The sequence below is a fragment of the Alligator mississippiensis genome, chromosome 8 (genome assembly GCF_030867095.1).
Source record: "Alligator mississippiensis isolate rAllMis1 chromosome 8, rAllMis1, whole genome shotgun sequence".
Taxonomy (NCBI): Eukaryota; Metazoa; Chordata; order Crocodylia; family Alligatoridae; genus Alligator; species Alligator mississippiensis.
In genome coordinates this window covers 75,047,140-75,060,053 of record NC_081831.1, presented here as the reverse complement: position 1 = coordinate 75,060,053, position 12,914 = coordinate 75,047,140, and the positions used below count along the sequence as shown (strand labels likewise).

The 12,914-nt window shown below is 41.5% G+C and overlaps 1 protein-coding gene and 1 long non-coding RNA gene across 3 annotated transcripts in view; one reads left to right on the top strand and one right to left on the bottom strand.

Annotated features, from left to right (window-relative positions):
- Positions 1 to 2,489, top strand: part of LOC102571880 (heat shock transcription factor, Y-linked) — a 3,677-nt gene extending 1,188 nt beyond the window's left edge. Inside the window, exon 2 of the mRNA XM_006269690.3 lies at positions 310 to 2,489. Within this exon, the coding sequence (XP_006269752.2) occupies positions 310 to 1,086 (777 nt within the window). The 3' untranslated portion in view covers positions 1,087 to 2,489. The remainder of the gene's footprint in view (positions 1 to 309) is intronic.
- The window catches only part of LOC109284418 (uncharacterized), an 18,846-nt gene extending 5,932 nt beyond the window's left edge, over positions 1 to 12,914 (bottom strand). The window contains exons 1-2 of one of the 2 annotated variants that reach the window (XR_002091870.2): positions 12,496 to 12,914; positions 2,484 to 2,625 (exon numbers count right to left, since the gene is read on the bottom strand). This is a non-coding gene — a long non-coding RNA (uncharacterized LOC109284418). The remainder of the gene's footprint in view (positions 1 to 2,483; positions 2,626 to 12,495) is intronic. The other variant, XR_002091871.2, reaches the window with a different exon arrangement.

Sequence of the window (12,914 nt, the reverse complement as noted above, 5' to 3'; positions counted from 1 at the left end):
TGAGTGTTTTTTAAAATACCTTTTACCTTTTCCACTTTGCATTTTATTTGGCTTCTATAATCCAGGTTTTCTGGTTTTGTCTGCAACGTTGAATTTAGTCCTTGGAGTGTTTTAAAGTTAGGGAACTTTCACTTTTGAGTTCTACTTCCAATTGTTTTGTACAATCTTTTATGCAGCCTTCATGTAGGATCTAAAAACCATGCCAGTGTCCTTTGTAATATTATTGTCTATCTCATAATGCGATTGACTTGTGTTTTCCTTACTTCCTTGCAGGGCGGTAATTAAATCTTTCTCCTTGCTTTTATCTAGTTACAGTTCTACCATAACCCAAATTTTAAGAGAGGCTTTCCAAATCTGTTGGTAAGGTGCAAGAGAAGAGTTGGCATTAGAAATACACCAGCAGTTGCTTTTTCATTGGATCAAGAGTTCAATGAGACCTGCTTTAGGAACGAGGGAACAAGTCCAGATGTTATGTCCGCCTTGGGAAGTGCTGCCATGGAGGAGAATGACTTGCTTGCACCTGCTCCAAAGGAAGCCATGCAGGTACCTGTGTTAAGGAAGTCTACATCAAATAAAGGACTTGTCAGAGCAACTACCCAACTCAAAAGTGGATTCACTTCTTCAGCTGCAGCTTCACTGAGGCCGTCCGAACATGCTACATCAGAAGACGGTGATAAGTTAAATCAGTTGGCTCCGTTCCATTTATTGCAACACAACAGCCATAGCCAAACCAGCAGCCAGGATATGGATTCCACTGCAACCACATCTGCTACTTCTTTATATCATGTCATACCTCCTGTCCCAAACAGTCCTTTTGGACCTTTTAGAGGGCCTCCTGGTTTCCCAACCACATATCCAGATTTATCAGCGATGCAGGCTCACTGGGCTAGTTTGCTACCATTTTGTAACCCATGGTTCTCAATGCCCATGATTGCAGCAGCCTCCGCTCTTCCAATGTCAAGATCTTCTCATCACCGTGCTCCATCATACCATCACTGCCCTAACTGCAACTGCACATCTAATAATGCACCTCCTGGCAAAGGGACTGGACCCAAGCCTACTGATTATACAGGATATCACCGCTAAAGCAATGATTTTAACATTTCATATTCCAGGGGAATAAAGTCTGAAAAATCTGCAGTGCAATTACCTGAAGAATAAATCTTCTCCATTTCTCCTATCTTGTTTATCTAATGTAATTCCAAATTTATTTTGTATTTTATCAACCAGGAACTATTTAACCAAAAGTTATTGGTCTGCTTTAGGGATTTCTAATAATTAGCAAGCTTGGATTTTTAAGGAAGAGAGCATAACAGTGGGTAACGGTCTTTCTAAAGATGCTTTGTATGCTCATCCCTCACCTCTTGCTAGTGGGGAGAAGGGGTATGTTCAACGAAGCTCAGGAGGGCTATATCTCTCTTCTGTTAAGGAGGTGTTGTTATATGAAGGGCTGTGTGAGTGTGGGTGCGTGAGATGTGTACATGCTATATGGAAGAAAGTTTCCTTCACCTTGTTACTGAGGCAATGATCTGTGATAAGATCATTCACTAAGGCTTCATTCAGAGACCAAGGCTTTGACCTGAGGATTTAAGCTAGACCTCAGCCACATGATACCCTTCCTTCTCACAGTGTAATAACTCATTATTTTGCAATAGCAGATTTGTAACACATGCTCTGTTGGATGACCCACATTTTCAAGTGATTCATGTTAACTATCATAAGACTATAAACTTCATGCTAAGCATGTATTATTACTACAGAGTCTGGTACGGTCTCTGAGAGCACGCCTAAATCAGATCCAAGAGAAGGGAACTATAAATTCAACAGACCAAAACCAGAAAAGATTGGTCACATTCATTTTCACTGAGCAGCAGGTGAGTGCTTGTTAAGAGGGAAAGAACATAATGGGGAAAAATTTAGGAATGACTTAACCACATGATATCACCTTCACTCAGGTCATTTTGAAAAGATGCTGCTGTTCACGGATTCTTTGGTGAGGAGAACCACATTTTCAGTTAAGTATTACAGTACTTGAATTCCTTCGTATTTCGATTTGGAATATTTGATGTTAACTAGGGGCCATTTTGTTCCGGTTTTTTGGAAAGATTGTGACCATGGGGCCTGTGCCCATTGCAATTAATGTTGGAAGTTTGTGCCCCAATTGACTAGAGAGAGATTAAATTATGTTTAAAGGAATATTTATTAAAAACCTTCAAGAAGCAGAGTGGAATGATTATTGGAGTTTAGCAGGGCCATCTTGATATGCTAATGGTGGTTCTTTTCCTTGTTACGCAGGAAACTAGGTTTTACTTCCCTGTCCTGGTCACGCAGTCTGTAGCCCAAATGTGCATTAAACTGCTGTAGCATTAAACAAGGATTCCTCAGCATTTGGGGAGATCTAAAGGGAATTGTTGAATGCAAACAAATTTCATATGCTGATTATAGGTTTTTGTAATATGCATCACTGGTACCTAAATGCTTACCAGGGACATTTGGTTAAGTCTTCCTATCTTCCAATTTAGTTGTGGTCCAGTCGATCAGTCTTTTCTCAGACAATCACCATGGTCCTCCACAACAGGGTCACTTGCATCAGCTGCACAGAATTGGTCCATTTGCATGCAATGCCTGTTAAAAAAACAAAATCCCTCTGTGGTGTGCAGTGTCTTGTAAAACAGATTAGAGCTGGAAGAGATTTTGTGCTGTGGGCAGCACATGAATGCAGCTGTGTGGCAGTCGACATGCTTAATCATACAGGAGATGATTGTAGTCAACTTGAATATTTACATTTTATATGAAATGACAAACTACCATGACATTAAGGAATGTGAAATACCTTGCAATTGTATAGGCAATTTAATCAAAGAATAAGCACACAATTGCTCGTTAAGTCCTATGTCCAGCAGTTTTCAGTCATAGACAAGTGCCTGCTGGCATTTATATTTACAATTTCTGTGAGTGTCTTTTCTGAGTATCATTGTGTGTATATAATTCACTTAGTCTTCCAATGGGACTAGTTATCTGGAGCTTTTCTGCAGCACAAACCTAAGTAAATCTGTCCTAGAAGCCTATCTCCTCCTGTTTCTTTCCCAAAATGTGAATTACAACTCAAGAATAATGAGGTTCACCTGAGAGTCCCATGCTTAGGTAAATGAGAAGTCAATCAAAGATGCAGCTGTAATGGGTTTTTACCAGCTGGGGGATAGACTTGTAAAAATGGTTGTGGGCTGTGTACACATTGGTAGCCTTGGTGCAGGTTTTAGCCTATAGAAAAAATTAAGAACAGAGTTTGGGTCTATTTGAGACCTCTTCAAGGAGTAAATATCTATAGATCTTTTCCTTGGCTGAATACCTGGCACATATATCAACAATTCATGCTGAGAATGCAGCATTAATTACTGGTATAATGGTTACAAACATTAACAAAAATGAGGGGATCTTCCAATGAAATGGAAATGTTCAAAAAGCAGCAAACAGGGCTTTGAGATGGTCTTCAAAGGAGTCTTCTACCTTATTTCCAAAATGGTTCAATCTAGGCAGTTTTCTTTTGTAAAGGACAAGGGCAATTTGACTGTCCTTGAGGCAAATTCTTGGCCTCCTTGATAAGACAGCCAGTATCTTAACTGTCTATGTCATAAGGATTCCTGCAAGTTGGAGTAAGATGCTCAAACTCATTGCATAGGCCAATAAAGAGCTACTCAGTGCTACTCTGTTGCTACCATCTGTCATAGTAATGCTAACAAGCAGTTAGCATTACTATGCTAAATCCTTTAGCTCTGCTTATATCACAGCTGTGTGTGTGTATACAGCTCAAGACGGGGGTTACTTTATTATAATTGTGTTCATTTTATGCTGTTATATTTTTGAAAGGGATCCTCTTGTGATGTAATGCCAATGTTATGTGCTCGCTATTGTGATGGTTTTGAATGCTTATACAAATCATAGCATAGTACCCAGGGGTGTTTTAACTTTCATGATCTAAGAAAGGTTTATAGATATGTGACAGTCAAATGTAGGTAAGAAATTTGTGCTAAGGAACAGTGTTTGAAAAAAATTAAATAATTAAAAATATTGCCAGTCATCTGATTGCTGTACTGCCTTGAAGTCCTTCACCAGTATTTCAAGTTTGGCTTGTAATTTTGCTGTAAAATAGGTATTTCTATCCATTAAATTAAATTGTTTTCCCCATTTCAATTTTAAAGAGTGATGAGTATCATCTCCAGGGAAATAAAAATGATGAGGGATAGTCTGATGAAGTCATTCTAAAGTAAATGCTGGTACCAGCACACAATTTATTTATTTTAGAGAAGGTGAAAATATGGTCTCTGAAATCCTGTGTGTATGTAAAGGTTTTTACTAATCAACTGAAACTGAATTTCTTGTCAGGATCATGTTTGCTAGATCCAGCTGTATTTCTGGTAGATACAGAAGGGACCTCTGTTGGGTGATGTTTTGCTATGACATTCCAGTATGCAAAATAAACTCATTAAGTTTCTATTCCTTTTTAATAAAATGGATGTAGTTTCTGGGCCTGATCCTGTGATGCCTCGAGACCCTCATGTTCTCCGTGGATTTTGTTAGGTGTGGGCAGCACCAGCACCTCTCAGTCCCTCACATCAGCCTAATGCTAGCAGCAGCCGCCAGATACTTTTGAAAATCCAATTCACCAAACGACTTAGGAGTGAGAAGGGGCATTCTACCTCTTTTTCTGCAGTACTGCTTCCTAGAGCACTAGGAGATTGGGCATTTCACCCATTCCCAAAGCTTCTTGGGAAGATAAGAGGCATCTCCCATTATTCTCCTCTTCCCCAGAACATCTGGTTTGTGCAAGAGTGGAGGTGTCTGGAAATCTAAAGCCTGCAGGCACCCCAGGATCCCTTTCTGCAGTCCTTTTGTCCCTGCCTCTCTGCCATTCCCACTATTCCTACGTAGCAGCAACACCTTTATGCACATTTGAGCATCCTGCAACCTACTGAATAGCAGCAGTGAACATGATCACACTCAGGAATGTTTTTGACAAAGCTAGAAGCAACACCAAAGGTAGTCGAGATATTTGGCTACAGATATGGGAAGATGCTGCTGCACCTGTTTACTTTGTGCTGGCATTTGAAAGACTTTTTTTTTCCTTCAACTTGTAAAACAAAAAGCTTAGAAATGCATAAATTGATAGTTCAAGCTTCTGCATTTGCCAGGTTTCCAGGAAGGTATAATGAATGCAGGTATAAGGTAAGTAACAGAGAGTGATTCAAGTGTCGTTAACATAAATGGGAATCATATACAGACACCAAACAGAACTTAAAAGGATGCTGAGATTGGAAAAGATGTTCATTAAAATACAGCTATTCTGGTACTGATATACTTTTAAACAATTTGTTTCTTCTGTTACAGTTTATCATCAAGTATTTGGAGCCTTTTTATTTAGTTGCTGATAATGAGTAGAAAGGTCCAAGCCACATAGATTCATAGATGTTAGGGTCGGAAGGGACCTCAATAGATCATCGAGTCCGACCCCCTGCATAGGCAGGAAAGAGTGCTGGGTCTAGATGACCCCAGCCAGATGCATATCCAACCTCCTCTTGAAGACCCCCAGGGTAGGGGAGAGCACCACCTCCCTTGGGAGCCCGTTCCAGACCTTGGCCACTAACTGTGAAGAAGTTCTTCCTAATGTCCAATCTAAATCTCCTCTCTGCTAGCTTGTGGCCATTATTTCTTATAACCCCCAGGGGCACCTTGGTGAATAAATACTCACCGATTCCCTTCTGTGCCCCCGTGATGAACTTATAGGCAGCCACAAGGTTGCCTCTCCTCTTTCTCTTGCGGAGGCTGAAAAGGTCCAGTTTCTCCAGTCTCTCCTCGTAGGCCTTGGTCTGCAGGCCCTTGACCATACGAGTGGCCCTTCTCTGGACCCTCTCCAGGTTATCCGCATCCCTCTTGAAGTGCGGCGCCCAGAATTGCACGCAGTACTCCAACTGCGGTCTGACCAGCGCCCGATAGAGGGGAAGTATCACCTCCTTGGACCTATTCGTCATGCATCTGCTGATGCACGATAGTGCCATTGGCTTTTTTGATGGCTTCGTCACACTGCCGGCTCATGTTCATCTTGGAGTCCACTAGGACTCCAAGATCCCTTTCCACTTCTGTTCCACCCAGCAGGTCATTCCCTAGGCTGTAGGTGTGCTGGACATTTTTCCTCCCTAGGTGCAGCACTTTGCATTTCTCCTTGTTGAACTGCATTCTGTTGTTTTCTGCCCACTTGTCTAACCTGTCCAGGTCTGCTTGCAGACATGTTTTACTGTAGATCAAGAGCTCAACATCCCTGACATAAAAGCCATGGATATACCACACACTCTGCAATGTGCATCAATGTGTTACACTGCTGCCATGCCAACTGATTTGCCTTCCTGTCCCCAGCAACACAGTTCACAAAAGTTTTCCATTTTGCAGGAACTGAGAGCAAGCCCCTGCCAAGTAAAAACTCACCTAGCGGCCTTGATGGGAAGAAAATCACAAGAAAGAAAAATAATGGACTTTGAAGCCATGACCAGCTGCTGTGTTCATATAAACAAACTTGACATCCTATTTCCTGGACCTTCCCAGAAATGGGAAGCTGATAGCAAATTAAAAGATCACCCAGTGGTCATAGCAGGAGAAGTTTAAAAAAACCAAAAGGTTAAGAACTGTGAAGTCAAGAAGGGCAAGATGCATCGTCTTCATCCGTACAAACATGCTAGTTGTCACCTAGAGAAGAGCAATGATATTGGTCCCAATGTTGCACTGAGTTATCATCATCTCTTGACTCCCAATCCCATGCAAAGATTACCTCTCATAACTGGGATGTCTGGTGGTCAGGACACACACCCACATTTAGCAGCAATGAATGCCTACCAGTTTGCCCTACTGCTGTTCTCTCATCCATGGTTTCCTATGCCATCACCATTTGCCCTTTCTATGCCTGGGAATGTCATTCACCACCACAACACATCCCCATGTTATCATTACTGCCAGTGTTTTTGCTGCCTTAGGAGCTGGAGATGCTCAAAATGAAATTTAAACTAAGATCTTTGATGTATGAAAAAAAAATTGCAGGGACACATGCAATAAATCCTCTTAATACACATTTCCACTGTGTATCATTTGGGATACTGCTAAAAATGTAAGTCTCCAGACATTTAACTTTCTCAGGTTTTTCTTCCTCCCCCTTACCTTTCCATTTCTTTTGTTCTGTGACCTTTTAATTAAATATAGTACTCTGAAAATGGGTCTGTTGGTTCCGGCACTGTCCAAAAAAAGAGCAAACAGCTAGCTCTGTCCTTCATTAAAGTGTATTGATGAAATACGTTACACTAAATTATACCAAAGCTACACAAATGGGCTTTTTGAATAGCTTTAAACTGAAAGGAGTTAAAGATTTGAACATTTGCCTTTTTTGGATAGTAAAGTCATGCTGTCCTCATATAAATATTTTACCATCGTTTTGTCAAACAATTCCCTGAGAAAAACCCTTAGTAAGATATTGAGTATGCAATATAGTAGATTAGTTACCACTTACTTGCAAGCCAGTTTCCTTTCCAAGCACAGAAGAGAGCTTAGGTGTAAAATACTGACCATCGGCATATGGGCTCTAAACCTAACTCGAGCAAGGGCTTGTTGTGTGGCTTTGGCAAGTCTCTCTCTCCTCCACTTAATTTTTGCATGAGTTAAAATTAAACTAACGATACCTCTCTCTCAGTGTGGGAGTGACACTTAATTAATAATGTTTTACAAACATGTTGAGATCCTTTGAGGAACAAGATGCAATAAAGACTATGGATTGTGAGCTGGTAGGATTCAAAGGTTATTACAGACAGATTGAAATTAAATGTGGTGCAGCTCTGCTAATGAAAGATTTCATCGTAAGTGTTATAGGAAAAAAAAAACAATGTATGTGCTGACCAGAGGATCATCTTGCCTCCGATTGAGGATGCTATGGATATGCTGAGATGCTAGACACAGCTATTCTATCTTATTCGGTGAAACAAGTGAATCTCCTGCTGAAGCACAAATAACTTTATCATAGATGACCACTGAATAAACCATGGCACACATGGATTATTGACAGTGATGTATGATGGCTTTTTGATGACTTCTAGTGAGATGTAAAAAGATTGCTAAATATATCATTTAACAAAGGCAAGGGTTTCTTTTATTGGACCAACTGCATAGCTGGGATAGTTAGACAAGCTTTTGAAGGTAAGGCATTGTTCATTAGTTTCAACATGCCTTCTGGAGGCACACACGGGACAGATCTATCTGGTGGCAGTGGCATCTGCCTCCAGGCTGCCACCGTGGTGGAATCAAGCTGCTCAGCATACACCTGTTTTCTGGAGGCACGTTGGATCCAAACTGAGAAGACCTGAGAAGCGGTGCACCTAGTTGCATAATGTAAATGCAGACGGGTGCAATTTTCTCCAGCTTTCTCAGTTTAATCCTGACACAACTCCTGAGAAGAGGCATGAACAGAGTAGTTCCACATGCCCTGCGCACCTCTGTGTCTGAGTGACACCATGCAGGGTTGGACCAGCAAGGGCCGTGGCAAGAGCACACACTCCTACCACAACTTTCTGATCTGCAGGAGGTGTGAGGCTCAGTTCCACCTGGCCATGGGAGCAGTAGCAGTGAGGTGAATATAATGTAATTATAATGATCTAATCAGTTCATAACATATTTGCATTAGATTTAAAATGGAGTGCTGCTGAATTTTGAAAAGTTTTGGAGGAGTGCCTTGAGTCTAAAAAGGCTGAGAAACGTTAGTCTGAGAAAATATAATTCACACCCATATGCATTCCCCTTCTGAACATGGCCAGGCTACCACATCTGGGATTACAGGAGACAACCAAAGCGGTGGAAATCCATAGGGGGTGCATGTTGTGGTGGGAGAAACCTCCCTAAGGTCCGTTGTCTAGCTGTAATTTGATTAACAGACAACGCGGGTAAAGAAAAACAGCTGTTTATTTGCTCGAGCAAAGACCATAAAGCCAGCAAAAGGCAAAATGGCCCCCCCTCAAGGGTGAGGCGATCTTTTATACTTCTTACAACAAAGCAAGACTATATGGTTAACAAAAAGCAATACTTGGGGCGGTGCTCTACAAATCTTTGTAACAGCATATTTCTATTAAGCTGAACTAGCACTTTTTAAAAGCTAAAAGTTAAGTAACAGTAACATTATGTTAGCAAAACCTTACACAGTAGAAGATACTTCTCAAGGACACAACCAGTAAGCTCAAACAATGGTTTCTCTGTCTTATCTTACTTCTAGCTGTAGCTGATTTTTTTTAGCGCACAGACACAGATTCACTTTTTAACTCAGAAAATGCTTGGTGCAGTTAAAATGATTACTTGACACAAGCAAAGGCCTAGCTATCATTCTGCCTTGTGGTCAGCTGCATTACTAGGCCACAGGTCATGCCTTGTATTCAGCTGTAAAGCTAATACTTCTTAATAATCCAAATTATTGTAAACCTAACAGTATGCTATCAGAAAACTATTCTATTTCAGGGTAATAACAAACTTGCGCACTACAATGTGCACCCCCTGAGAGCGCTGGTGCACCCCCTGACAGGCCACACTCCCCGCTTAGGCGACGAGCAGGGGGGAGGTACAAGTGCCGGTGCCCCCCCCCGTGAGTGCCAGCCAGGGGGTGGGAGCACCAGAGGAAGCACCATGGCCTCTTCTGGGAGTGCTGCGGCCGCTTCCCAGTTGGAGAGATCGGCCACGGAGGACCTCCCCCATCGCTGACTGGTCACTGGGGGGGCACATGCCCCCCCTGACTAAGGTGGCACCAGTTGCCCAAGAACCAAAGTATAACCCCTTCAGCATGCAAGGGAGCTGCCAGTAAAGCATGCTTTCTGAAGTGCCCTGGGCTCTGATAGTAATTCCCCCTCAGATCCATAATAGCCCTAGTTTGTGGACCCCCTGGGCACACCAGAAAGCAGAACTATTGGCACAGATTGGTCTGTGGTGTTAGGTCTATGTGGGAGGAGGGGAGTTGGATGGTTGGCAAGCTGTTTGATCATATTTTGCTGGTATAATTTAAGGCAGGATTCTCCCAAGCCTTGGGTAAACACCTTATTTGTACAAATCTAAAGAAACAGTAATACATCGGGCTCTATACATTTTATTTTTTACTGAGTAGGTAATTTATCCTGCTGTAATACCAAGCGACTATAGAATCGATGGCATCACTGCAATAACAAACGCCATGTATGTCATAGGCAAGACGTCGCTTCACGGCTCCAGCGGTCCACAATTCCCACATGTGTCGTAATGGGGGCTTTAGCTGTCTTTAAGAACTGCTGAACTGAGTGCCTGAACATTATACTTCCAGGTTTGACTTGCTCCTATATATCATTTAAATTCCTATTACAAAAAAAAATGTGCAATGGCAGTAGCTCTGATTTCTGCTGATAAAAAATGTTTGGTCCTGAAAAATCTAATAAAAGGTTTTCATCGTTTCCTTTAATCCTGGATCAGAAGGCATTACAAGAGGACTTCTTAGAAGACTTCTTAGAAGACCCTGCTTATGAACCAGAGCAAGGAGAACTCAGCTCCCTCAAAAAGCTTCATTTCCACAGCTACAAAAAAAGCATGGCAGCAACAGGAGAAAAGAATGAGCTGCTTTCGTTCTCATTTCCTACAAAACTGCGGCGGATAGTGGAAAGTGATGAGGTCAAGTCCATTATTTGGAACGATAATGGAGACCGTATCATTATCAATGAAGCATGCTTTCAAAGACAGATTCTGAACAGAACAGGTGTCTTGGAGATTTTTGAGACTAATAGCACGAAAAGCTTCATCCGACAGCTCTACCCTTGTGGATTCAGCAAAATACATAAAGACATCACTTGCCATCATTCTCAAGCACAGAAAAACAGAGCTAGAGGAAGAATACTGGTAACAAAAATCAAAATCTATTTAAAATAATTTCCTTGCTTTACATAAAGGACCAGATCCTCAGGCCTTGGCCGTTTGGCTGCCATGCTTTCAGCTCTCTCTGCTCTCTCCCAATGCTTGTTGTCTCAGGCATTGAGTCGTATAACATAACACAGAGATACACAAAGACGGCTCTGCACGATTATGAATTATCCATGAAGAGCTGTTTCAGTAGCCTGGGGTGCAGGGAGATCAAAGCCACACCATTTCCCTGGCTATATCCCTCGTGCCTGACAAGGAAAAGGGGCTAGTACATAGTGTGGCACTGGAGCCACGTCACTGGCTTTGCACCGCACAAGGATTCCCAGACGGGGGACATCTCAGGAGTGTCCTGAAGCAGAATTTACAGCTGCTTTTTACTGCAGAAGCGGTGTTGCGGATCTCAGCCCAAATATCTTCTGTAACAGCGATAAGTACCAAGTGATTTAAAGGCCTCTTCAAGGAAGGATGTTTAAGAGGAGTGTATTTACAATAAACTCCTCTAGAAAAATCAAAAGGTAAATGTAATTACTCAATGGACCCATTGATTGTTTCATCTGAAAGAGAGAACTCAAGTCAGCCTTTGCCAGAAAAGGCTTATTAGGAAGGATGTAAAGACCTAAAAAGCTAAAAGAACCAAAATCTAAAAGGAATGATTGTGTATGTGGAGCAGAAAGAGCATAACCATCTTCAAGACACAACAATACATAGATAACAAACACGGCAGACAATTATTTGTAGAGTAAAATTAGGAGCAATAGGATTGCTGAGGGAACAAAGCATTTGTAGTGAGATTGGGAAATGGCATTCATCTAACTGCTTGGGACATGTCAAATTGAACTGAGAAATACTCTAGCAAAAGTACTGTATAGAAAACCCTGCACTGCTTCAGGAAGATGGACTTCGATGCATCATTAGGTCTTTTCCTTCGCCAGCTACTCCAACTTAATTTACATGTTTAAAAATGACGACTCAGCGAAATAAACTAGAAAAACCCTCCAACTCTTACAAGGTGACAACAGTATATACATATCTTAATATTCTTTACTTAAGCCAAACTCCTATTAACGTCAATGGGAGTTTGATTCAAGTAGGAAACATAGCATCAAGCCAATAGTTCTTTTTTATGAGAGCGAGAAAATGTAAGGCTTAGCACGACAGAGTTCAGGCAACAAAACATTTTATGACAAGGTACCTCCCATTTTTTTTTCACAAAATAAAAAATTCTATCTTTTTTTTGTATGTGAAGATAAAAAAAAATGCTTGGGATTTTGTTGCACTTGTACCACAACTCGTATTTCAGGAGAGGCTACCCTTCCCTCACTCAGAGAATGAAGAGAAAAGCCACCATCAAAAGTAATAAGAAGCCCAGTCCTGTCAATGGTAATTTGAAGAGAAGAAAGCCTCCAAAGAAATATATTGTTTTTCAGGATTCAGAAGACAGACCCAACCACTTACCAACACCTTTGCTACAAGAAACAACAAGTAGCGAACTGCAGATGGAGTCAATCAATATTAAAAATAGCAAGCTACCACATTTCTACCCAGTACCTGAATGATGGCCTTTGGGAAATGTGGCTGAGAACTCAACACAAAACGGCGTTTGTAGACAGCAAATAAATCTGCCTGTGGATCCTAGATCTGCCAGCTCATGTTATCCTTTCTTTCCTCTGACTTCAGAAAGTGGACTCGAACCCTCAGTGGGACACCAGCATTTACCTTCTACTCATCAAGACTCTGCATTCATGAATGCTCAGGTTACTACTTCAATGTCTTGTTGGAGCCCCTGGTTTTCATGACAGCTTCAACTGTCCCTTTGACAGAAGCTGTCAAGCAACGTTTTCCTTCACCAGGTCAGCCAAGCCCTTTTGATAGGGTAGCTTGTCATATTTTATGCTTTAAAGTTGCACCTGTTTATAGAGCGGTGAATTATAGCATTGTTTACAGTTTTCTTTTATATTCAGCCTAAA